Here is a 25,105-nt window from a genome sequence, read left to right as displayed (position 1 = left end):
CAAATAGGCATTCCTCATGTATGATTACACTCGACTGTCTGAGTTTGAATGTACTACAGGGTTCGGCTCTCTTTTTGCACGGCAGTCTACTCCTCAATTGTCTTGACGCATTCCCATCCGCCACTGAGCCGCTCCTTCCAGAGACTGACTCTGTTGTCGCCAGTGCTCACAGCCAAGGCATTGCCACTCAAGCTCCAACTGACGCGCCAGGCTGCGGCATCAACATCCAGCTTAGTGCGCTTCCATTCGCCTCGCAAGTCCGAAGAGGTCCAGATGATGACAGTTTTATCCTGAGAGGCAGAGGCAATGTATGACTTTGATAGGACCGTGGGTGACCAGGCTACGTCGCGAACCCAATCCAGGTGACCACCAGGGAGTATCTGCAGGTTCTGCCAGCTGCCGCTGTCGGGGCTGAATTCCCAGATCTTGACCTGGCAGTCACTTCCACCGGTCACTAGCCGCCTTGCAGCCACTTGGGCGCCACCCGCACTGACGGCTTGTCCAGGCGCAATAGCAGGAGCCCATGATACGCTATTGACACCACTTCCATGAGCCTGGAAAAGCTGATGTGTCCAGTTGTTGTCTTTGAATTCGAGTACAGAGACGTTGCCGTCGGTGGAAGCACATGCGAGTAGGCAGCCTGCCTCGTGGGGTGCCCATGCAACAAGGTTGACCGAGGCAGTGTGGAGAGCGACCTCGTAAATCTTCTGCCAGCTGTTGGACTGCTCGCGCCAGATGAGGACCTTGCCATCGTACGAGGAGGAGGCGAGGATGTTGCCATACTTGGGGTGTGCCCATGCGACACTCCATACAGCACCTTCGTGTCTGTCAATGCGTTAGCGGTGAATCGTGACTTGGTTGCACAGTCCTGGCTGGCTATGACGTACCCTCTAAGCGTCTCTACCAATGTGTGCTTGTCGCCTTCAACTTCGAAGATCTTGATTGTCTTGTCTGAAGAACAAGTCGCTAATCGTCGGCCATAGTAGTCCAGAACAGCATCATGCTATAGTTTGTTAGCAGCCACCCCGAACATGCTGGCATTGTAATTGAGATGGCCATTGCGCCAGCAAGAGCAGCCCGGCGGAGAAAACAAATAGGCATGCGGGCGTGTATGCAAACGTACTATCATGTCATCGTGGCCGGAGTTGGCTATAACGTTGGCCTGTATTGCGACAATGCCAGGTTAGCGGGCTGCGTTGGTTGCTTGTTTGGCGGGGGAGGGTATGCGTACCATTTTTTTTTTGCTCTAAGCCAGTTGCGGGAGAGGTGGCTGGATGTAGTAGAGTGAGAGGGAGGATCAGAGTGCTCGAGGGTCAGAGTGCGCAGGCAATAGAATGGCGCGTCCAGACGTGTCCACAGCTTCAAAGTGTAAGTAGACGCTGCTGTGGCCTCAGTGCAGGGGTGCGCTGATGAGATAAGATTAGATCAGATCAGCTCGACGCGCTAGCAACAACGCCCATGGCCCGCGTCATGCAACCACTACCTACGTACGAGCATTCAAGTCGCAGCACATACCATGGCATATTCGTCCCCGCGCCATTCACAGCAATTCTATCAGTACGACGCATCGACACCACCACCCCCGCCGCCCAAGCCAGGCCGCGCGAGTGGAACAGCAACGCCATCTCAGGGCCCTCCGCTGCCGCCCCCACCAGGCCAGGCATCGTCATCTGGGGACCCGCAGCAGCACTCGCAGACACAGTATCATCAACATGGACACCAAGTACCGGACCAACTAGCAGTGCCAGGGCCAGAGGATGGCTGGCTGCCGGATGTGCTCAAAGACAAATCGTACGTCAGCTCTTACACGTCGTCGACAAGGCCTCTGCTAAGGTACGGGTTAGGACCAAGGATTTACATCATGTGCTGCAGACGCCAGAACTACAGCATGTAATAATTCATAATCCCGAAACAAGACATGGCTCACTACCTGCATCCACAGCACCTTTGCAAACACTACTAGCACAGAACATAGGACTTGCCGAATCACTCAAGCAGCTTGAAGCGCACGTGCGGCACCAGCGCGATGACGTACAGTCACGTCTGTTAGCGATGCGTGCTCTGGAGCGCCAATGGAGAGCAAAGCAGAGCGAGCAAGACGAAGCACTGCGGGAGTTCAGCCCGCCCGCGCTGTATCAACGACTGAGTGCGGCAGTAGGTGAGCAAGAAGCCCTGTGTCGAGGACTCGAGGAGAGCTTCTTGGATGGCGAAGGATTTGGCGGCGGAGATGCCGTAGCCAGTGACCGCGAAGTAACCGACTTTGTGCGCCGATTGAGAGAAGGGCGTAAGATTGCCTATCTCCGTGCGGAGCGAAAAGAGCGCTGGGACGAGGGGCGGGTGGGAGGATGGCGTTGAGGGAAGGGCTGGTGGGTTCTCGGCATTAAGCGCGGCGGCGGGGCTCTTCGTATCGGAGCATTAAGCATATCGTTAGGTGTAAGTATACGAATGAGATGGGGTGGCCCCCAGTGTCAGATAAGGGTCACGGGCAAGGGCAGTCGGAGGGGGAGATGAAAATAGCACTGGGGAAGGGGAGAGGGGTATTTGCATAGTGGGAGCATGAGAATTATGCAGGTCAGGGTCAAAGGTCAATTGCCGTGTGAGAGCGTGTGCGGGAGTCCGTGTGGGAAATGCGACCAAGTACAATTAGTCTGCCTGACGGCGTGGGCGAGAGAGGAGGAAGAGGATGATGGGTTTGGCCAGCAGGATTAGATTGCGCTTCAGGGGCCCTGTTCATGTCGTCGTCGTGGTGCGATGCGGCGGCGACAAGCACAGCCCGCCGTTCGCGGGTGGTGGTGGTGGTAAGCTTGGCACAGGCTAGCCCATTCGGGCGGTGCACGAAATTGCGTGCGCGAGCCAGATACGCAATGGCTGGATCTTGATCAATGCAAGCCACCCGTTGCGGGCGGGCGTGGTGGTGTTGTGCCCCAGAATAGTAGGTGGGTGGTGTGCTGTCTACTACTTATCTGTCAGTCTACTGTAATCCAGCAATGCAGCCGAGACCCGATTCGACTCCAAGGGGGAGGCAGTTCGTCTGAGGGCCTTGCGGAGCGTTTCACGGCCTCATCCTTTGACGTCCAGCAACCCCCCCCGCCACCGCACATGTCAAGCTCGAGCCGGAGCGCGCGACACATGCCAGACTGATCAGACTCATGCCGACTGTCCATTTGCATGCCGGCAGCGGACTACTAGAGTAGCGCATCGCTCTCCAATGCCCGCAGCCAGACGCTCACCTCGCCCGGCCAGGACACCCTTATGTCGAGCATCCCGACTTAGCGCCAATTGGCCGGATAAAAAATAAAGGCGTGTACCTGCAGATCCGAGCGCAGCCCCCCAGTTGCCCCCTGGCACGGCACACATTCTCGACTCAGGCAGCGCGAACTGCCCATGACAGGCCAGGTCCGCAAGCACAAGCGCCCTCCTCCAGCCAATTCGCGCGCGGTGATCTGCCCAGACGACGCTCCCCAAGCGCCGCGTCTGGCCACTCCTGGCCCTAATCCTGCTAGTAAACTCTCCTTTTGCCAGCAACCGTCTTTGGCGACCCCCTCGACCTTCATCAAGCTCCCCATTTGTGCAAGGTCATGTACCTACATATCGGTGTCGCGGGGGAATAACACGACAATATGCAAACCGTCCAAGCGTCCAGCGCCGACACGCGCCCTCTGCCAGCCTCGCCGCCACGCCAAAAGGGCTCCTCCCTCGCCTCTATTGCCATTTCATCTTTTGCTGCCTTTCGGTCCCAGGCTCCCCAACCTGCTCCTGCTCCTCCCTTCGGCCTCCAGTCGCCGCCCGTCCGCAGAAAGCCCTTGCCTGTAGACTCGCCCATTGTAGGCCGCTTTCTTGTCGATCAGTTTAATAGGCCAATTGCTACTATTGCCGCACCATCGCTTAATACCAGTCTCGCGCCGCCTGTCACTGACGAAGACCTCTTCGTGCCTCGCAATCTTGACGAGTAAGCTCTCCCGCCGCCGGCCTGCGCCCTCCCCTGCCCTAGCTAACTCCTCTCCAAGTAACCCGCATGGACGGACCCCTCTGACGGGAACTACGCCGCAACCTGCATCCACGTCCCCTAAAAGCTTCCCTGTGACGGCCGCTCTGCCAGAACCAAGGCATGACCGACCAGCCAGCAGCATACACCCCCAGCAGCAAAGCAGGTCAGAGGCCCTGAAAGCATTTGGCATCAGCGGAATACACGCCCGCTCTCCTACCATGCCTAATATGCCATTGTACAACAACACAAACAACGCACAACGACCACAACCAAAGTTAGACATAGACGGCGCTACAGACGACTTCATGGACACCTACTCGTACAGTCCCGAAGCAGACTCACGATCAAAGCAAAACAACAAGCCCAAGTCCCCGGGAGGAGGAGGTTTCACCTCCTTCTTTGGCTGGAACTCCCGCGCTCAAAACGGCCCCGAGTCTGCGGGTACTGGCTATTCGGAACACTCTCCAAACCTAGACTCTCCGCGCTTCAGCAGGTCTAACAAGGCCAAGCCTATCGGTCTGGATATACCAGCTGCCAACTCTATGGGATCTTACTTCAACGTCCCCGGAACCCCACTTTTATCCTCTTCCCCACAGATGAATGCTCACGTCGAGGAGCTGGAGCGCGAGCTCCGCGAGGTCAGCTCCGAGCTGGCTGCCTCGATCCAAAGAGAGATGGAACTCGAGGATGAGGTGGAGCGGTGGAAAGCCGAAAGCTCCACTGGCATCTCAGATAACCGACGAACCAGTGACTACTACTCAGACTCCGGCACCAGCTCTGTTCGATTCCCCATTACCGATCCAGAATCCAAGCTTGAAGAGCTGGACACGCAGCGGAGAAAGGCCGAGCAAGAGCGCGCTTCTCTCAAAGTACGCATGGCCGAGCGCTTACAAGAAGAGCTTCGTCGACGCCGAGATCTTGAAGAGCAAGTGCAACAGCTTGAAGACCAGGTCAGCAACAAATCAAGAGTAGGCTCGGTAGTCGAAGCACCACAGGTCAAAGAACTAGCACTGTCTCTTGAAGATGCCAAAAGGCGTCTGGCTGAGGAACGGCAGGTTAAGGAGAACTTTGAAGATCTCCTCACGGCCCTCCGTGAAGAGCTGGAGAAGCATCGCAACGAGGCCGACAACTTGCGCGACGAAGTCGTTCCACAACTCAGAGCTCGACTAGAAGTCTTGGAGGCAGATGCCGCCGATACTGAAAAACTCGTCTACGAGTCCAGCCGCATGCAGCAAGAGATCAAACAATTACGAAGCGAAAACGAATCGCTCGCCAAAACCCGAAAGCAACAGCTTTTGCAACAACAACAACAAGGGCAGCCCGTCCAATTTCAATCAATTGCAGAGGAAGCCGACATCACGCCCCTATCAAACATGCGCGTTGGTCTGACACGCTCAAACTCATTAGCTCGTAGTTCCGCTGGTCTTAATTCCAAGAGGGGTTCACTGTCACGATCCAACTCTGTCAAGGATAGATCAGGTGACATGTCTCCTGTAGGTGCACCGGCAGTCAGCAACCCAATGAAGGAACTCGAAGAGCAGCGAGATGCGCTACACAAAGCATTGAAACATCTACTCCAACGACAGGAGATGCAGCAACGAGAGTTCCAGCGCCGTATTAGAGAGGTAGAGGCCGAAAGGGATGCTGCTCTAAATCTCACTCCCCGACGAACTGCGTTCCACAAGGAGGTCACGGGACTGCGACGAGAGGTCGATTCTCTTCGACGCCGTGCAGACGAAGCACTCGAGCAGAAATGGCAGTGCGAAAAGGGCTTGGGTGGATTGCGAATGGATCTGGACCGCGCCCAGCAAGAAACCAGCTCGCTCCGTGATCTTCTCCGAGAACACGACATCACCATACCTGAAATCCGCATCGAGAACGAACCCATGGCTCTGGACAAGGCTTACAACGAGCTGCGAACTACGCACGCACTGTCTCTTGCTCGTGTGAAACAGCTAGAAACAAGTGACGCAGACTCGCTTGGGGCGGCTAGCGCTGAAACAGAGAGGACGCTGGACCTGCTCAAGCAAAGCATCTCTGATGCCGAGGCAGAGCGTGATTACGCCCAACGCGAAGCTGAGCAATACCGCCAGCAAGCTCGTGCCCTCCAACAATCCGAGATTGAACACCTCGGTAAGGAGCAGCAGCTCAGCAGGGAGTTGTTCGCTGCTGCTACCCGAATGGATGAACTCTCCAACAAGATTCAAACCCAGTTGACCGCCAACAACGCTCTCCGAGGACGTCTCACTGAGGCCATCATCCGCGGAGAACAAGAGCAGCAAAAGTCTACTGATCAGATTGTCCAGCTCGAGAAGAGGCTCAAGGCGGCAGAGGACAAGGTCATGCTTGCCCAACAGTCGTCAGAAGAGGCAATTGCCCGTCACGAAGGCGAGGTGCAAGCTCTCAAGGAGGGCCACACCAACCACCTGCGCCGCGTCAAGTCTGGACTGCTTAGTCCCTCTGCCTTTTCTCCCAAGTTTCCAACATCTCCAGTCTTTGCCCAGAAGTCTCCCCGTCTGACGGTAACGACAAGCGGACCGGCTATGACGTTTGCCGAGGCCACTAAGACGGAGATGCTCGAGAAGCGAGTAGAGGAGCTCGAGAAGGCTCTCCGTGATGCTGATCACGAAATGGAAGAAGTCGTCGGCCGCATGAACCTCGCTCAGATGGAGGTGGCCGACCTGCAGTTTGAGAGGTACGTACTTTGCATACATGCTCGATGATTGTCACTAACATTGGGATAGGGATGAGGCTATGAGGCAAACCAGAGGACTTCAAGCTGAAATTCTTGCCGAACGCGAAAAGGTCAAGGCCTTGATGGCCACGACTGCCTAAGTCGCGTGAACGAGACTGCGACACTTACCCACCACATAATGTTTTTTCTACCAACCGCCTGCCCCTTCGATATGACTATAGTGTCTTGGGCACACACACACACACACTTATTGCATCTTTGGCGTTTCCAAACGACCCATTGCATTTACCACGGGTGCCACGATCATACGTATACTACACTTCACCTTTACATATCTTGTCTTATTATATACCTTTGCCTGTGGGCAGTCGGCAGCCTTTGGCCGACAATGTTCTATACCCGTCGGCGGTACAGTGTTACACGACTTTCTATATTGGACCCGCGGCGGTCTACAGTGGAGAGTGACCGGAAGGAGAGTTTTATTTGGGAGCATTTTGCTCAATGTGGATGGATCTGTACCCTCGCGCAGGGTTTGCATGTTGTAGTTGTACTAGAATAATGGTGTAATGGATGATGGTCGAATGTCGCTCAATCAATGCCTTTGACCGTACCTTTGTCAGTAGCCACGTGTTACTACACGTGCCCCATTTGGGAGTGTATCGCCACCACACAGAGTAGCGCGCGACGTTTTTGTGCCACTGACCCAATTCATGCTACATTCTCGCGTGGCTGCTTTGGTTGAGTTCTGTGTATCCACATGTGCTGTAAGCTGGGCCGATGGCGGTGGGCGGTGGCGTGCGTACGTATCGATAGGCCTCGAAGCGCATGCACATATACATGTTAGTATATACTTACTGACAGCAACTGTGCAGTTTACTTTTCAATCGAGCTTGCACAGCCATGACTCGATCTGACCGTTGGGGCAGAAGCAGAATGGATAAGGCTGTATACGGGCGTGACCATAATCCCGGAGTTGGGCAACAAACGACTTTTTGAAACGCACCGAGTTGCTGTTGGCCATGTCTGTTCCCCGCCTGAAGTTGGTCCCTGCGCCCTAAACTTATCCCTGACCGAGCTACTGCGGCCGTCCCCAGCACCTCCCTCTTCTTGCCAGCAGTGCGCTGAAGATTCCTCAATAATCGCCGTGGATCTTTCCTCAATCCCGTGAGCCTGTGGCACTGCTGCTCTCCTTGTCCAGGCATATCGCCCATTCTACTGCTCGTCTTGAGCCCGACTTGATACCCATCCTTCACTACACCGACTCCCCCCTCAAGAGCGATTGCGGAGGCCCACCATGAGCAACAACAACAACAACCAGCAGTCCAACCGGCTCCAGCTCAACTTTGGCTTCAATAACGGTGACCGCAACAATCAGTACCAGCAGGAAGCTGGCAGAGCATTCCCCACGACCCCCTCGACCTTCCCGCAACCTGTGTACCCGAACCAGGCTGGCCAGCAAGAGGTCTGGGGTGCCCAGCAACAGGGCAATGGCTATGGCAGCGGCGGCTACTTTATGAATCCCTACCAGCAAGCGCAATATCAGGGACAACAGGGCAACCTCCAGGGCCAAGGTAGCCAGCGCTTTGATCAAAGTGCCAACGGCCTAGCCCAACAACTCTCACACCAGCATCTCGGAGGCGGCCGCTCAGGAAGTCCCTATGGCCGCCAAGGCTCCCCGAACCCCCAGCGTCCCCGTACGGCAGACAACAGATATGGCTATGGAAGTCAAGGCGGCTCGGGACCTCGGCCGTCTTCGCTCTACGACGAAGAGGCACCCCAAAGGAACCCCGGAAAATACTCGGAGAATGTAGAAAAGCAGGCCATGGTATCCAAGAGCCTTATCAACACCTTCTTCAAGGACAGTGTCCAGCGAGCACGCGACAGGAACCAAAGGTGGGATTTTTCCCCATTCCCTATATGTGTCGACTAACCTTGGTGTAGAGCGCTTGAACTCGAGGCGCTCATGAAGGAGCCCTCCATCTCCGATAGCCGGAAAGCGAGCAAGGAAAACAGCATGCGCCGCGCCGAAGTCGAATACTTGCGATTCCTACGAACAAAAGAGAAGCCCGAGAACTTCACGACCCTCAAGATTATCGGCAAGGGTGCTTTTGGAGAGGTCAAGTTGGTCCAACGACGCAATGATGGCAAAGTCTATGCACTCAAGTCGCTTGTCAAGCAGGAAATGGTATGCGACTGTTTCGAAACGAATATCACACTCATCAGACTGACTTTGAGTAGTTTAAGAAAGACCAGTTGGCGCACGTGCGGTCAGAACGTGACATTCTCGCCGAGTCCGACAGCCCATGGGTTGTCAAACTACACACCACCTTCCAGGACAATACCTTCCTTTACATGCTCATGGAGTTCTTGCCCGGTGGTGACTTGATGACCATGCTCATCAAGTATGAAATCTTCACTGAGGATATCACACGTTTCTACATGGCTGAGATTACTCTTGCAATTGAAGCTGTCCACAAGCTTGGCTTCATACATCGGTATGTATATCGGCAATGATATTCCAACATGGATTCACTGACACTCCCAAGTGATATTAAGCCTGACAACATTCTTCTCGACCGGGGCGGCCACATCAAGCTGACGGATTTCGGTCTGTCAACCGGTTTCCACAAGGAGCACGATGCTGGGTACTACAAGAAGCTGCTTGCTGGTGGCGCGCACAAGTCAAACCGCGACAACCGACAGTCAATGAATCTCGATCAGATCCAGCTGACAGTCAGCAACCGTACTCAGATCAACACATGGCGTAAGTCTCGCCGACAGCTCGCCTACTCCACCGTTGGTACCCCCGACTACATTGCGCCTGAGATCTTCAGCGGCCAGGGCTACGACTACAGTTGTGATTGGTGGTCGGTAGGCACGATCATGTTCGAGTGTCTTATCGGCTGGCCACCGTTCTGCGCTGAAGAGCCTCACGATACCTACCGCAAGATTGTCGACTGGCCGCGCAACTTGCACTTCCCTCCAGACCAACAGCTTGGTACCGAGGCTGAAGATTTTGTTCGAAGGTATGCCTTTGCACACATTCATAACTATTCTAGTTCGCAGCTAACAAACGTAGACTGATCTGTGATGCTGATCATCGTCTCGGTCGTATTGGTGGCGCCAACGAAATCAAGCAGCACCCCTTCTTCCGGGGCGTGTCATGGGATGGCCTGCGCCGCATTCGCGCTCCTTTCGAGCCCAAGCTGCAGTCCAATATTGACACGCAATACTTCCCTATTGATGAGATTGACCAAAACGACACATCGGCTGCTCACAGGGCGCAGGCAGCACAGGCAGGTGAAGACGAGTACGCGACGAGCTTGCCATTCATTGGATACACATATAAGCGATTCGATGCCTTCCGCGGCTCGTAGATGCAAAGGTTCTCATACCCACATTATCCGAGTTCAAATTCTACACGTACTTGTATCTTCTCTGCACACCCTGTCTTTCCCCGGCGGACCAACGCGACGGGCGCATAGTCATATCAAGCTATTTCAATCATGTTTCTAGGATATGTTTTGAGCTCAAGCGGTCTTTTGAACGTTTTTTTTTTCATATCAAAACCAAAGCGAAAGTAAAGTTTTTTTTCCAGTGCATCTTATTAGGAAAATGTAGGCGAAGGAGTGTGGATAAGACAGGAATTGGAAGAGCTTACTACAGAAGATATATATGTCATCTGGATCATCTTAAACTGTGTTTAGAACTTGATTGTATTGGTATGTCCTTGCTCTATTGGTACTGAATAGCTAAAAGCTTGCCTCAAGAAAGGTGCGACCCACTCCCGTTGCTTTGATATGAAAGTTCGATCTGTTGTACTGTTTACATTCCTAAGGTACCAACGGAGCTTTCCCGTTATCCTTTCCAACGCCATACACCGTGCTTGTGGGGAACGAATATCCCCGCTGGCAAAGTATTACATCCACCCAAGCTTCCTCTTCAAATCTCCTGCTATTGCTTTCTTCGTTTCAAATCTTGCCTCACATTCCATGAACCTCCCCCATTCTTCTCTCTCTCGCGTTCACGCACATTAAAAAAACTCGTTGTATCGCTTGCACTCGCCCTCATCGCGCCTCAAACTGCACCATACTATATTTCCCAGTCTCGTTAGCCTTTTTTTTGTGTTCTCTCTCTCACATACACCAAAGCCTTTGCTTCCCTTGTTCCCCCTCACCCACGGACTTTGCAGGTTTAAAAACACAAGGACAAAAGAAAAGTTCATCTTACCGGTTCGTTCTCTGCTTGTACAAAACGCGATGACCGCAGTTACGGCAGCGGATTGGCTCGCCGCGCTTGAGCGGGACGTCCATGTCGCAGTCGCCGCACTTGTAGTGGACGGTTCGGGCGGTTGCGTCGACGGTCGTGGGTTGGTTGTCTGCGGTGTTGCCGCCTGAGTATTGTTGTGACATCTTTATTTTCGCGCTGGTAGCGGGGGTTTGCGGGGAGGAAGGTTGAGGAGAGCGGTTACGGCGGTTGTGAGGGTGTGTTGGAGCGGGAAGGGCGTGGAGAGTGTTCAAAGTGGAAGTGAGGGAAAATGAAAGGCGATGATGGGACCAAGGCGCAAAACGCAGGGTTGCCGGCGCGGTGGCACGTGCCTTATCGATTGTGGGTGCAGTGGTTGGGCTTGGCGCTGCTGCAGCTGCTTGAGAGACTGGTAGGAGGACGATATGAGTAATTCTTTATGGTAGTTTAGATTTACTGGATTATACTAGCGAAGGGAAAGGGGCGGAGAGAACGATAAGAAGTCTTGCATTACAGGTTATAATTCTGGGCTGTTCAACTCTAAGCTCGGCTGAAGAAGCATTCTATAACAAGCTTGAAGATGTCACACTACATTCTAGCACCGAATAACTGTACAGAAACGAGATATAGGCGTGTTAGATACCCGTCTGATACTATCTAGTCTTCAGCTCAATGCTTGGTCATTTCGTTTCCTTGAAAAACTACGTATTCATCTCACTGATAATGATACTTTTTCTAAGATTTGTAGGTAGTCTGAATGATACAAACCGTTACAAGAGACATCGCAATGATATGATCACTCATACTTGATAATAGCATGTGATGGAATTGTCGCGAAGTACTCAGGAACGATGATGGGTCGCATGTGGGACATCCACCGCACTATCCCCATTTAGGGCTTAGTGGTGGCAGAATCCCGGCCCGCGCTTCGAGAAAAAGTTGGGAAAGTCGCGACTTTTTGCGACCACGGACTTCAGGCCCGCAACACCACATATTCATACCCACCATGGCCGGAATCAAGCGCAAATCCGCAGGAAGCAGTGCGCCTGAGGTCAAGGATAAGAGCAAGAAGGTCAAAGTTGACAAGTCGGCGTCAAAGACCAAATCCAAGCACGAGGTCAAGCCAGTAAAGAAGGCAAAGAAGGCCAAGGAAGAGAGCTCTAGCGAACTCGAAGAATCAGACACCAGCGAACAGGACAACGGCTTCTACGGCTTTTCTGCTGCTGACGGCGAGGATGTGCAGATGAGCGATGCGGAAAGCAGTGAAGAAGCTGAAGAGACCAACGGCAAGACACAGAAGTCTAAGAACGAAAGCGATGGCTCCAAAAAGCCCAAGGGCGATGGTGTGGAATCTAAATTGGCAGGATTGAATGGTAAGATTCGATACATTCTCTAATTGACGCCTCTGGTTAACTGTAATTCCAGTAAGCAACTCGCGGGAAGCGCATGCGAAACAAAAAGCACTTGCCAAAGAACGCAAGGCCGCGAAGCCCAATGCGGACATCATTGAGCGCTCCAAAAAACTCTGGGAGAAGCTTAGGCTCAAGTCGCACGTTGACAAGGATGAGAGGAAGGAACTCGTCAAGGAGCTGTTCGACATCATAACTGGCCGGGTCAAAGACTTCGTCTTCAAGCACGACTCTGTGCGTGTCATCCAGACTGCTATCAAATACTCAACCATGGAGCAAAGGAGAATGATTGCCCGCGAACTGAAGGGAGAGTTCAAGGTTCTGGCCGAGGGCAAATACTCCAAGTTTTTGATCGCCAAATTGGTAGAGAAGGGGTGAGTTCGCCAGTCATGTTCCAGGCAATATCCGTACTAATATTTGACAGTGACCCCGAGATTCGCGACCTTATCATCACCGAGTTCTACAGCCATATCAAGCGCATGATCAACCACCCCGAAGCCGCATGGATAGTCGACGATATCTACCGAGCTGTCGCTACCCCCGAACAGAAGAACCGCCTACTTCGAGAGTGGTACGGACCTGAGTTTTCTATCAAGGGTCTTGGAGCTCAAGGCACAGACAGCGCAGAGCTCTCAGCCATCATAAAGGAGTCGCCTGAGAAGAAGAAGCCAATCATGGACTACTTGGAGAACCAAATCAATTCGCTCATCCAAAAGAAACTGACTGGATTTACCATGCTGCACGACGCTATGCTGCAGTACTTCCTAGTCTGCGAACCCGGCACCGAGCAAGCAAATGATTTCCTTGAGCACCTCAAGCCCGATCCGACACTAAAGGAAGGCGAGGAGGCCGACAACGTGGATCTGCTAAAGAATCTTGCGTTCACCAAATCAGGCTCAAGACTCATGTCACTGTGCTTTGCGTACGGTACTGCAAAAGACCGCAAGCTGTTCTTGCGACCATACAAGGACACTGTTGAGATAATGGCCTACGATCAGCATGCTCACCACGTTCTTCTTGCCGCATTGGCTGTCACAGATGACACCAAGCTCTCTGCGAAATCCGTCTTCAGCGAACTCCTCCCGAACAACGACTCCCTTCCCGAAAAGGTGCTCAACCTTGTGAACGATGCTCGCGCACGTACAGTTCTGTTATACCCATTCGCAGCCGATGCCAAGTGGCTGTTGGACGACAACACTAGGGAGCGATTGGCTGAGATATACGCCATTCGTCAGACAACATCTAAGAAGGACCCAAATGTCCGTCTGCAGGAGATCGCAAAGAACATTGAACCGCAGCTGCTGACAGCAGTCACTGCACGAGCCGCGGACTTTGCCTCGTTTGCATTCGGATTGCAATTCATGGGCGAAGTCCTTGTTGGAGCACCCGAGGTCGAGCCAACTAAGCGCAAGGAGGCCCTGACAGAAGTCGCACGCCTTTCTCAGTCGATTCTGGACTCTTCTCTCCCCGCTTCAGCTGGCGACAACAAAGCTACCAGTCATGGCAAGAACATGCTCAAGATGCTTGTACAAGGCGGCAAATTCGACACAGTCGCGAAGAAGGTTGTTCCTGTTGAGCCCGCTCTTGGTTTTGCAGATTTGCTTTGGCCCCAGATCAAGGATAAGATCGTTGACTGGGCTACTGGCCAAGGGTCGTTTGTTGTTGTGTCGATGACCGAAGCTGAAGGCTTCGCAAAGAAGGATGAGGTGTTGAAAGCATTGAAGAAGGAGAAGAAGGCATTGGAAGCTGCTGCCAACCCTCCAGGCAGCAAGAATGGAGAGCCGAAGGGTAAAAAGCAGAAAAAGGGCGAGAAGTCGGAAGCTGCGCCTCGGGGAAATGCGGGCACAAGAATCTTGCTTGAAAAGTTGTAGAGCGGCCAGCTAGTAGAGTAGGTTTGTCTGAACACATGTCATGATACCCATCTGAGGCTTCTTCTGTCCATCTTTTGGGTCCAAAATCAACCAAGTTTTTTCCATCTACGTCGTGCTACGTTGTGATTATGCACATGTAAGATACTCTAGTATAGGCTGCTGTAATCATCCGAATCGGGTAAAGCATCCGTACCCATATGCAGACACGTTGAGGCGAGATGCATTTGCTGATTTATTTATCAGAGATCTTTCGCTCACTCTTTTGTACCGCCGCAGTTTGATTGTTTCTTCTGTGCTTAGTTCACACCTTCACCGCAATCGAAATCCAGTCGTCATACCAGCAAGTATCACGAAATAGTACCGTGTCTGGCCTCAAGCACCCCACATATGAGATAGTGAGCCAGGAATAATTCAGGAATCACAATACACTATTACCGCAATGTCACCCGAGTTCAGCATCGACGAGTCATCTCTTCCGTCCTTCTTCCAAGCCCAATGGCAATCCAACCCTGATCCAACGGCGCTTCCGTTTCCACGTGACAACCCACCTTTCCCCCTCACCGCAATCGACTGGCAGCAGCTCTCCCTTACGGACGCAGAATTCACACCTCACTCATGGTCCAACCTACACGAACTCATCTCTGCAAACCAGCTCGAAGAGCTCAAACGCTGGCCCAGCTCCCTCAAAGCATATCTCGCATGGACGGCGCACGCCAAAGCAAAATACGGCAGCATAATGACGTACCTCCTCGACCAACGCCTTCACTGGCAGCCCATTGAGGATGACACGGGCGCACTACGTTTTGACGTCGCCAACCCCATCCCCTTTGCCGACACAGCAGACTTCAAGATTCTCCGAAACGACTGGACGTACGCATTTGAAGATGGCATCACGCATATCGTCGTGTGGCTCAAGCAGCGACTCCCCGTTGATGCGGAGGGCGCGCTGAGTACTGAAGGCAAGCGAATGGTGGATGCGTTTGTGGATAAAGAGTTTAGGGCCAAGTCCGGCGAGGACGTGAAGGGTGATAAGGTGATTTGGTTTAAGAATACGACGAATTTGCAGAGTGTGAGGAGTTTGGAGCATGTGCATGTTTTGGTGAGGGAGGTGGAGGCGAGGGTGTTAGAGGGGTGGATGAGGTGAGGATGGGAAAGGTAGTGGAGGGTTGGTATGGTGGTATCCGCGCATTGCACTGCGCTACAGCGTTGGTCCCTATGGGCTTGCAATCTTTTGCGTTGATTAGAGAATTCCAGCTATCATCGCATCTCTCCTAGACTACTGCATGCTAGTGGTTCTTTCTTTGAGTTTCTTTCCGGGCTTTACTTTGGTTGATTTTTGTCCAGACTTCTTTCGAGATCCTTTTGGGGTAGCATTCAAGATAGCTTGAGATAGTAACATCAATATTTCTTCGAACATGACTGCTTACATACACTCAACACTGTTGCATGCGCTATCTTTGGCGTCCGAACAAGCGTGCTAGGATGCATCGTGTGATGAGACACTTTCTCTTCCGGACTCTTACCTCATCTCAATTCTTGTTGATTATAACACGCCCAACATATAGTAACACCGTAATGATGCAGTTGGCACTACTCACTTCGGTCCCAGTACTCTCCACTGGCCGGGGCAACCCCGGAACCTTTTGCGAAATGGGCGAATCCGTGGCATAACGGCTGCACAATCTAAAACTATATAATACAGGTTGGAGGCACTATCTTCCATAGGAATTTTACTCTTTGTTGCTCAAAGTAAATATGTGACATGAGATCCTTGACTATAATTAGCGCGCTTTCTGCTTGCATCTCTGCGAGCAGCAACATCCTCGTAAACCCTGTACGGCATTCTTGGGAAGAGCTAAAGTACTGAACAAATTGTTAGCTAACAAACGCATTGTGAACTTCTGAAAGCAGAAATTTCGCACGATAACCTATGGGCAGGTTCTCAACAGTTGTAATCCTTCGCCTATGCTACGAACGAAAGAAATCGAATGGTTTCTCGCCCTGGACACGAAGCGACGATTACATGGATCAAAGAAAGAGTTGAGGCTCTGAACAAATATTACGACGTCTCTCTCCAGTCTGTCTGGGCCATTGCTCAATTCGCTGGCACTGTCAATGCTTTTTCGATTGATGGCAGTAAGATGCCAAAGTCCTCATTCTCCTTATTCGAATTTTCTCCGAGTGGGAAAGTAACCGTGCCATTAATGATTGTCAATGGTGGATGTAACAAGGCATGTTTTTGAGTCTGGTGTAGCGACCGACTTCTTACCAAATTGCAACAATATAGACCGACTATCCAGCAGACCTAGCGGAAAAGATCGCCATTATTGCCCGTAGAATTTGGGATTTTGGTATCAAATGGGCACTTGCCGGCTCTTTAGGCGCCTCTGGAGCTATCTTGTATAGCATCAGTGATGACGGCCCTGTGCAAGGAACGCTTCTTCCTCCCCCACGCCCTCAGGGTCCTTACGTCCCCACACTAAATATCATCAAGGATGTCTCTGAACCTATTGTTGAAACTCTCAAGCGCGGAGAAAACATTACTGCTAGTTTCGATATCTCGACAGGTAAATGCTGATCAGAATTGAAAATGATCTGGCCAATTGGCGACTTGATCCGTAGATGAGCCAAAGAACGAGACTCGTCCGACATCGCGTAGCACAGTTTGGCAGATTGCAAATTAATTTCCCAATGACGTTGATCGATTCGAAGTTCTTTTCCTAATTTTACATCGCAAAGGAATTAGGATCATGGTAAGATTTTATAGACATTTGTAACGTTACCACATCCAATATCTTTGCAACTGCTGAGTCTGACGACTAAAACAACAAGCTCATTCTCGGTGCTCATACCAATTCAATCATCGCTGGCCCGGGTATCAACGATGACGGCAGTGGTATAAATGCTCTCCTTGAAGTCGCAAGAGCACTTTCAGGATATACAGTCAACAATGCTGTAACCTTTGCGTTCTGGACTGCCGAAGAATTACACCAGCATCCGGGTTCATCCCACTTTCTCCAGACCCTGTCTGCAGCAGAGAAATCTAAGATTCGCGCTTATCTAAACTTTGATATGGTATGTTGCCGGCCCTGAACAGGACCAATATTCCGCCAAAGGCCCTCATCCTTACATATTATATTTAGATTGCTTCACCCAACTACGTCAATGCTATCTATGACGGCGACGGTAAGGCGTTTGGCACCGCTGGCCCCTCTGGTTCAGCCGAATTACAAGCATTATCCCAAAAAATACTTTCAAGCTGCTGGTCAGAATTATACCGCGGCTCAATTTGACGGCCGTTCTGATTACGAAGCGTTTCTTAACGAGGGAATTCCAGTTGGCGGGACCTTTACTGGTGCAAAAATAATAAGACTGCTGAAGAAGTTGTAATGTTTGGTGGAGAGGCTGGTAGTCCGTACGACTCCTGTTACCACACAGCGTGCGATACTGTTAACAACCTTAACATGGATGCCCTTGTGCTGCGTACCATGGGTATCGTAGAGGCAGTTGCTATGTATGCAATTTCTTGGGCGGGGTTCCCAAAAAGAGAGAGGCTGCAAGTACTGTTAAGAAGAACGTAGCCAGGGCTAGGAGAAGCAGTGAAGAGCATGAACATGTCGGCGGCTGCGCACACAGTTGCTCATGGATATGACTGATAGCGGTCTTGCAATAGGTGCAATGAGATACATTTGTCATATGCATACCGCAACCTCTGTTCTTTCTTTCTTGCAGTTGTAAATATCTTGTTTTTCTCTTCCAATGCTTTTGTCTCAAAGAGAGAATTTCAAGGCCTTTATCTACGCTTCTGAGGGAAACTTACCAATAGCAAAAACAAAGGAAAATATGTTGCCCCTTTTCTCTATCATCCAACCGGATGCAAAGTAGTTTCAGTGGCCATGCTCGGATATCGTTGTACTACTGTGACTGATTCGACGGTACTCCCGCACCTATAGAGGAGGCACCTAAGATAACTGCAACTAATGCTAGCTTGTTTCTGCAAGCATATGTAGCACTGTGCTATACTTCTTCACCTCACACTCACATGGCTAGACACGCAATGCTACCTATGTTTTATTTTAAGAGAAAGCGTCGAGTAGAGACCCGTAAAAAAAAAACCCCTCCTGGTAGGATTGAAAAATGTGTGTTTGTACCAAAATTATAGCCACTATATTCGAATGTGAGATAAAAACGAGTGATCTAGAGATCTATACTGCAAATCCAGACTCTGCCGGACCCAACACCAACACCAACCATGGTCCCGCAAACGGCCGAACGTGACGGTCGGTACTCCGAAGGTACCCATAGCATGTTTCTCCCATCATGCTGAATCCATATGCCGTCTGAACTAAAGCCAGTCCCCAGGTCTGTCGAGCGGCGCGTCGGCCCTGGGAAATCCATTGTGCTGGGCGACGACATCTCTAAGGTCTGAATGTTGATGGTGCCTGTTTCAGTAACAAGTCGAGCACCAGTGGCATCAAATGAGAGTTCGAAGACGGGATTGTCAACGGTGATCGTCTCCAGACACGTGCCACTGCTGACGTCCCACAGCTTTATAGTCAGGTCGCTAGACGACGACGCCAGCCGGGGTTTTGGGTCGTGGGAGAAAGCCACAGAGGTAACCGTGCTACCATGACCTTCCAGAGTTTTTAGGCATGCGCCACTATTCGTATCCCATATCTTGATAGTGCTGTCACTGGATGCCGAAGCTAGCCACATCTCATCAGGTGAGAAAGCCACGGACCTCACAATGCCGCTGTGGCCCTCGAGTTTCTGCAGACCCGTGTTGTTTGCATCCCACACTTTGACGGTTTTGTCACCCGACGCTGATGCCAGCCACTTCGAGTCGTGCGAGATGGCGATGGACTTAACAGTACTAATATGACCCTCGAACGTCTGCAGACACGTGCCATTTGGATCCCATACCTTGACAGTCCCATCACCAGACGCTGATATTATCCGTGTTGAGTCGTGTGAGAAGGCCACGGAGTTTGCCCAATCGTTGTGTCCCTTGAGGGTCTGCATGCACGTACCGCTACTTGTGTTCCACACCTTAATCGTGTGGTCTTCTGACCCGGAAACTAGCTGCGACGAGTCATGAGAGAAGGCTACAGACCTGACAGTAAGACGATGGCCGTTGAATGTCTTCAAACACGTGCCGCTGCTTACATCCCATATCCTAATAGTAGTATCAAAGGAGGCTGATGCTAGCCGTGTCGAGTTGTGCGAGAAAGCCACGGACCTAATATTACCGCTATGACCCCTCAGCGTCTTTAGACACGTGCCAGTACCTGTGTCCCATAATTTGATAGTTCTGTCACCCGAAGCTGATGCAAGCCGTTTTGAGTCGTGTGAGAAGGCCACCGAGTTCACCCAGTCACTATGTCCTTCTAGCGTCTGTAGACACAGGCCGCTATTTCTTGTATCCCACAGCTTGATAGTACTGTCTTCCGATGCTGATGCCAGTCGTGTTGAGTCATGCGAGAATGTTATAGAGGTGACATAATCCTCATGGCCCTCAAACGTCTGCAGGCACTCGCCACTGCTGACGTCCCACACCTTCACAGTTCGGTCTTCAGATCCTGATGCCAGTCGTGTTGAGTCGTGCGAGAAGGTCACACAAGTGACATCACTGCCATGGTTCTCGAGCGTTTGCAGACACGCGCTCCATCCCTCGCTCAATACTGGCCTGATCTTGATCGTGTCCAGCTTTTCTTGCTCGAACAATTGCCTGATCAAACTGCCCGTTGGGCTGAAGAGGATTGCGGATGCATAAGTCTGAAGAGGGTAACCCTCAATCGCTCCCCTGTGGTACATGATGAATCTGCGCGCATCTTCAACAATCTGGATAAGCTCTTCTTGGTTGCGCATTCCCTACCAGCATCAGTATAGTCACGTCAACGCATGATCTGGGCAACCTACCTGCGCTAAAGACCAAAGTTTTGTCATCGACACGACGCCTCTACCTACACCTCTGCATAGACTAAGTCCTTCTAGCCAATAAAGGTACTTCTCCCTCAGAAACTTGCCAACTCGGTCTGCAACTTGTGAAGGTTCCGGCTTCGAGTCGTACAGATGGTCAATCCAGTAGACGCATGAATATCGCGACTCAGCGAGCGGATCTGAACCATTTGTTTCGATGTCCTCGACAGGATATGCTGGCGCTTCCAAACTGTACATATCCTTGCCTAATGTTCTGTCTAGAATGGACAACGACCTTGAAAACATGTTCTGATGGACGTCTTCGATCGTATCTACAAAGACTTCGCTATTGAATGCCTTCGCGAAGAGAAAGTCCTTTGCGGACTGATGCACAAAATAGACTGTGTCTTCTCGCAATGTGAGAAAGGATCCACAGTAGCCGATAATCTGCTGCCTCGTCTCTAGGTCATTTACGTCTTCAAGTTGCTCCACCAGTGCAAACAATTCAGAGATCGTGACAGGTCGATACAAGATAGCAACAGAAGCCAGTACATGCTGGCAGATCTCGGCGGAGTCTGACTCGCTTATCTGGTCCATCATTCGCCCATACAAAGAATCCAGTGTAGGTGGGAATACTGAAGCTAGCTTCTTTAGCACGCTCCATTTTGGTGTCTTCCTCAGATCCTGGCACACCAACGCCACCCAGAGGAAGGTATCGCCGGCGTTCGACCTCAAGTGCTGCAGTACAGCGTCGCGAATTTCTGCCTTGTATTGCTTTTCCCGCGCCAGCTGATCCACCTTACGTTCTATAAAGAGATCAACTGCTGCTGAAACTGACTCCGCGTTCAACTCGAGGCTCAAGGTCGCTTGGTGTCCTGCCTGCTGCTCTAGGTGCTCTTCAATTTCTGGCCAGTTACGGCTCGAGACTATCCATTTCACCCGGGGAGATATAGATGAATGCCTGGCGATGAACTCTAGGAGGTGGGGTCGATCAGTGACGCACTCGTCGAGCGCATCGATGATCACATACGTTGGGCGCAGGTGTAGGTCATGAAGTGTGTCTTCGAGGATTTCCGACAAAACCACCCAAGCATTCGCGTCTTCAAAGGAGGCCTTTCCAGCAGTCTCATACTTCCTGAGAACGTGCGACATAAGAGATGGTTGTTGAGTAACGAGCATGTATAGTAGGCCTCGTAGCACAGCCGTGGCACTATTTATTCGTGGGTCGGCTGCTTGACAAAAGAAATACGCTAGAAGAGTGCTTTGGGGAGTGAAGGTCTGCTGCAGTTCGTTGATGATGCCGCAGAGCAACATCGTCTTCCCTTTACCAGGATCTCCCTTTATCCATAGAAGCTGAGTGTGCGGGTTCTGTGTGTGCTGGTGCTGTTGCCATTGCTGGAAAGTGGTGTTGTTGAGAACCCAGCGGTAGGAGTCTGCTAGCAGTCCGCCCTTTGTATCCTCAATACGTTTCTTATCATCATAAGGGTCACTGGAACGCAAGTCGCGGACGCAGTCTTTCAACTTTCGTATCTTGTCATGCAGCCGTCCGAAAGCTGCCTTTTCGCCCTCGCCATATATAGGCGCAATATCAACATCACAGATACCTGACAATGAGTATGCCATATCTTCTTCTAGTTTAGTCTGTCTGTGCCCTCTCCAACGCAGGCGCTCTTCGATGTCGAACTGGGCAAGTGTGCCTTGGAGCACTTGGGGTGGGATGCCAGTAATCTTGCTGATCAATGGCGTTAGCGACGTCTTATCACCAAGCATTTCTCCCTCTCGAGTAAAAAACTCTACTTTGCTCGGTGCAAGAAGCTCTTGAAGCGTCCACCCGCGTGTGAACCAACGACTTGACCTAAAGGCAGGCTCCCAGGGCTGGGCAAACATCTCATCTGATCTTTGCTCATTTGCCAAAACGTCAGGTAGGTACACGTAGCACTTGGTCGCGTTTTGGTACCAGCGAAACATAGACCTAATTGCTGTAGAGAGCTCATTCAGGTCTGTCTTGTCGATGCAGCATGTGTCAACCCAGAAGTACTGCAACTTATCCTTTCGTGCCTGGTCTCCGCAGAAGCGAATCTTCTCATAGCCAAGCTTATGCTTGTTATCAGCCTTTGTGATGTCACTAAAGGTCACCTCCTCTGTGTCCGCCCCCCAGGTATGTGAGAGTATCGCATAAGGTGGTATCGCGTCGTCATCGAAGCTGGTAATCGTAAGGTTACCATCTTCTCCGTACTCTAGAAGACGCATCAGCTCGTGAAGGAATGCGGTGGGCGCGCGATAGAAACGAGACGTGATAAGCTCCGTGTGGCAGCCTAGCACTTTAGTGTGACGAAGGTACGGTAGCCTGATCGTGCCGTGCGCTGTACTTGGATGTCGGTGTGATAGAAGGGTAGTGGTTAACCGCGTGACACTAGTTATCTTGATAGTAGATGAGCGCTCCGAGAAACCCAAGTTGAAATTAATGCGCCGTGTTGTTTTTCTGTTGTAGGAGCGGCATTAGGCGTGCCAACAGCTGATGCGCGCCCATGTGCCCTTTTCCGCAGGATCGCAGGACAGAAGCGAGGTCTCCGCATCGAATATCCGCTCCAGCCGCCATAGTATGCTATTGTGGAAGTTAGTGTAACCACAAACCACCCCGTGTGGGTAGGAATCATAGTTCGGTGACTTCAATAAGTAGTTGCCAGCCACACAACTGAATGATTTTAAACACCTACATATCATACATACCTCTTCGACCGACACTTATTACCACCATTCGTCCGGATCTCACTTCAAGTAATGATCATCGATAAGCCAATATACTGCATTCTGCGCATGTGACGGCCGTGCATATCAAGTGGCACTCAGTTAGCTGAGGTAACCAAGACGCTCACTCTCCGAGGATAAATCCATCATTCCCTTCTAGATTAATGGAGTCTTTCATTTTCTTCCTCTGGCGACGAAAGCCATAATGTTCACTCTATTCCGTCATAATCCGTTTCAAGTGGTACATTGTGAAGCTGTGCGACACAACATGGATCCGTCTGAAGTCGCCGATGACGCTTCGTTCAAAGAGTACGACTCTTTGATCGTTGGTGCAGGCTTCGGTGGTGTATACCAGCTTAAGATTCTCCGAGATGCTGGCTACAGTGTCAAGCTTGTGGAACAAGGATCAGATTACGGAGGCATTTGGTACTAGAACCGGTATTCCGGTGCACGCGTCGATAGTGCTGTTCCCAGCTATGAAATCTCTGATCCAGCATTATGGAAAGAATGGACATGGAAGCAACGTTTTCCAGGCAGCGAGGAGCTCTGCGATTATTTCCAAAACGTGGCCAAGGTATGGGACCTGAGGAAGGACACGGAGTTCAATAACTTTGTGTCGTCAGCGGCTTTGAGTGACGATGATGCGAAATGGACTCTGAAGACTAATACCGGGATGACTTACAAAGTGAAGTTCCTACTGCTGAACACGGGTTTTGCAGCGAAGCGGTATATTCCCAACTGGAAAGGAATAAAGTCTTTCAAAGGTTAGCATGCGTATATGTCTCTATGAAGCCTACTAACCACTTGCGCTAGGAACTTTCTTACACCCATCGAATTGGCCTCATGAAGAGCCTGACTTCCGAGCCAAGAAGGTGGCTGTTATCGGCACTGGATCAACTGGCATTCAATTGGCTCAAGAGCTAAGCAAGGTTGCGGGCCATCTTAATGGGTTCTAATGGACGCTGCATATATCTTTGCCAATGGAACAAGTGAACTACGAGGCTCCCCAACAAGCAATTCCCAAGCCCAATCATCCAAAGCATTTTGCTGAATGACCAGGTAGCTTTTCAGGTTTCTCTTTTAATTTTCTTCCACGCTCAACCTTTGATGATACTCCAGAACAACGACTAAAAACATATGAAGAATTATGGAAACAAGAAGACTTCAAGTTCTGGCTTGCGAAATACAACGACATGATTTTCACTCAAGAAGCTAATCGTGAAGCATACAACTTCTGGCGGGACGAGACACGAGCTGGGATCAAAGAACCCAAGGTTGCGGACATTCTTGCACCAATGGAACAACCTTACGCCTTTGGATGTAAACGCATCTCGCTGGAGAATGACTACATTGAGATGTACGAAAAACCGAACGTCTCTTTGGTTGACATCCGTGACAAGGGTACACCGATCCAGGAAATTACTGAGACCAGAATTAAAACCATTGATAATGAGTACGAGTTTGACTACATCATCAGCACGACGGGATACGACGTAATCACAGGAGGTTTGAAACAGATCGACATCCGCAGCTCGTCGGGCGAAAGTTTGAGTGAGCACTGGAAAGATGACACAAAGACGTATCTCGGCATGGCAGTGGCAGGCTTCCCTAATATGTTTTTCACATACGGCCCGCAAGCCCCAAATACCTTGTGCAATGGACCAACGTGTGCTGAGCTACAGGGCAACTGGATTTTACAAATGATCAACTACGTGGAGTGAAATTCGCTCCGCAAGATTCAGGCACAGGAGCGGAGTGAAGATGAATGGAAGGAGCTTATATGGAAGCTTGCGAACGCATCCTTACTACTGAGCGTAGATTCTGTGAGTTATAGAGAGATAATGAGCGCTAAAAGAAGAATAAACTAACTTTATGGTAGTGGTATATGGGCACCAATATTCCAGGAAAGACCAGGGAGTCATTGATCTATCTTGGTAGAGTGCCGAATTATTACTATAGTATCAATGAAACGGAAGCGAGCGGGTATATTGATTTCGATATGTCGTAAAAACTGCTATATGTATTTGTATATAAGCCTCACCTAGTGAAATGCTGAAGATTGCTCCATCCATACTCTAGCTGAAGTGTAACTCTCGATTTCGATTGGTGAGACTGTTCGACCAAGTGTGCTAGCTCACCTAAAAGACCCCTATCAACTAAGGAATATTAGCAGTCATTCAGCAGCAGATGATAAATTCCCGTTATCGCTCTTAATAATGATGTGATTAAG

At 50.9% G+C, this 25,105-nt stretch overlaps 10 protein-coding genes across 10 annotated transcripts; 7 read left to right on the top strand and 3 right to left on the bottom strand.

The window, feature by feature from the left end:
• Window positions 1-86: 86 nt before the first annotated feature.
• COCVIDRAFT_42056 (hypothetical protein) lies at window positions 87-1,518 on the bottom strand (the record flags this gene model as incomplete). The annotated part of the gene is made up of 4 exons (XM_014696187.1): window positions 87-825; window positions 888-1,003; window positions 1,124-1,162; window positions 1,516-1,518. The coding sequence occupies 4 exons, from the start codon at window positions 1,516-1,518 to the stop codon at window positions 87-89; spliced, it is 897 nt and encodes a 298-aa protein (XP_014551673.1).
• COCVIDRAFT_112299 (hypothetical protein) lies at window positions 1,517-2,355 on the top strand (the record flags this gene model as incomplete). Its single annotated transcript, XM_014696186.1, has 2 exons — window positions 1,517-1,791; window positions 1,845-2,355. 2 exons carry the CDS (start codon window positions 1,517-1,519, stop codon window positions 2,353-2,355), a joined length of 786 nt encoding a protein of 261 aa, XP_014551672.1.
• A 1,265-nt stretch (window positions 2,356-3,620) lies between these two features.
• On the top strand, window positions 3,621-6,823 carry COCVIDRAFT_112238 (hypothetical protein; the record flags this gene model as incomplete). Its single annotated transcript, XM_014696185.1, has 3 exons — window positions 3,621-3,949; window positions 4,008-6,683; window positions 6,733-6,823. 3 exons carry the CDS (start codon window positions 3,621-3,623, stop codon window positions 6,821-6,823), a joined length of 3,096 nt encoding a protein of 1,031 aa, XP_014551671.1.
• A 1,154-nt stretch (window positions 6,824-7,977) lies between these two features.
• Window positions 7,978-10,060, top strand: COCVIDRAFT_112260 (hypothetical protein; the record flags this gene model as incomplete). Its single annotated transcript, XM_014696184.1, has 5 exons — window positions 7,978-8,576; window positions 8,625-8,868; window positions 8,922-9,178; window positions 9,230-9,709; window positions 9,763-10,060. 5 exons carry the CDS (start codon window positions 7,978-7,980, stop codon window positions 10,058-10,060), a joined length of 1,878 nt encoding a protein of 625 aa, XP_014551670.1.
• Window positions 10,061-10,750: 690 nt separating this feature from the next.
• Window positions 10,751-11,095, bottom strand: COCVIDRAFT_42052 (hypothetical protein; the record flags this gene model as incomplete). The annotated part of the gene is made up of 2 exons (XM_014696183.1): window positions 10,751-10,775; window positions 10,914-11,095. 2 exons carry the CDS (start codon window positions 11,093-11,095, stop codon window positions 10,751-10,753), a joined length of 207 nt encoding a protein of 68 aa, XP_014551669.1.
• A 1,076-nt stretch (window positions 11,096-12,171) lies between these two features.
• On the top strand, window positions 12,172-14,208 carry COCVIDRAFT_112278 (hypothetical protein; the record flags this gene model as incomplete). Its single annotated transcript, XM_014696182.1, has 3 exons — window positions 12,172-12,301; window positions 12,354-12,711; window positions 12,762-14,208. The coding sequence occupies 3 exons, from the start codon at window positions 12,172-12,174 to the stop codon at window positions 14,206-14,208; spliced, it is 1,935 nt and encodes a 644-aa protein (XP_014551668.1).
• A 439-nt stretch (window positions 14,209-14,647) lies between these two features.
• On the top strand, window positions 14,648-15,352 carry COCVIDRAFT_42050 (hypothetical protein; the record flags this gene model as incomplete). The annotated part of the gene is made up of 1 exon (XM_014696181.1): window positions 14,648-15,352. One exon carries the CDS (start codon window positions 14,648-14,650, stop codon window positions 15,350-15,352), a length of 705 nt encoding a protein of 234 aa, XP_014551667.1.
• Window positions 15,353-16,196: 844 nt separating this feature from the next.
• Window positions 16,197-17,789, top strand: COCVIDRAFT_42049 (hypothetical protein; the record flags this gene model as incomplete). The annotated part of the gene is made up of 6 exons (XM_014696180.1): window positions 16,197-16,439; window positions 16,496-16,720; window positions 17,041-17,283; window positions 17,352-17,424; window positions 17,468-17,544; window positions 17,580-17,789. The coding sequence occupies 6 exons, from the start codon at window positions 16,197-16,199 to the stop codon at window positions 17,787-17,789; spliced, it is 1,071 nt and encodes a 356-aa protein (XP_014551666.1).
• Window positions 17,790-18,405: 616 nt separating this feature from the next.
• COCVIDRAFT_30827 (hypothetical protein) lies at window positions 18,406-22,377 on the bottom strand (the record flags this gene model as incomplete). The annotated part of the gene is made up of 2 exons (XM_014696179.1): window positions 18,406-20,079; window positions 20,128-22,377. The coding sequence occupies 2 exons, from the start codon at window positions 22,375-22,377 to the stop codon at window positions 18,406-18,408; spliced, it is 3,924 nt and encodes a 1,307-aa protein (XP_014551665.1).
• A 766-nt stretch (window positions 22,378-23,143) lies between these two features.
• Window positions 23,144-24,883, top strand: COCVIDRAFT_42048 (hypothetical protein; the record flags this gene model as incomplete). The annotated part of the gene is made up of 6 exons (XM_014696178.1): window positions 23,144-23,301; window positions 23,338-23,639; window positions 23,689-23,824; window positions 23,939-24,592; window positions 24,632-24,698; window positions 24,755-24,883. 6 exons carry the CDS (start codon window positions 23,144-23,146, stop codon window positions 24,881-24,883), a joined length of 1,446 nt encoding a protein of 481 aa, XP_014551664.1.
• Between the last annotated feature and the right edge of the window lie 222 nt (window positions 24,884-25,105).

The sequence above is a fragment of the Bipolaris victoriae genome (genome assembly GCF_000527765.1).
Source record: "Bipolaris victoriae FI3 unplaced genomic scaffold scaffold_131, whole genome shotgun sequence".
Lineage (NCBI taxonomy): Eukaryota > Fungi > Ascomycota > Dothideomycetes > Pleosporales > Pleosporaceae > Bipolaris > Bipolaris victoriae.
Note: the sequence above shows the minus strand (reverse complement) of the source record. Positions and strands in the feature narration are given on the sequence as shown.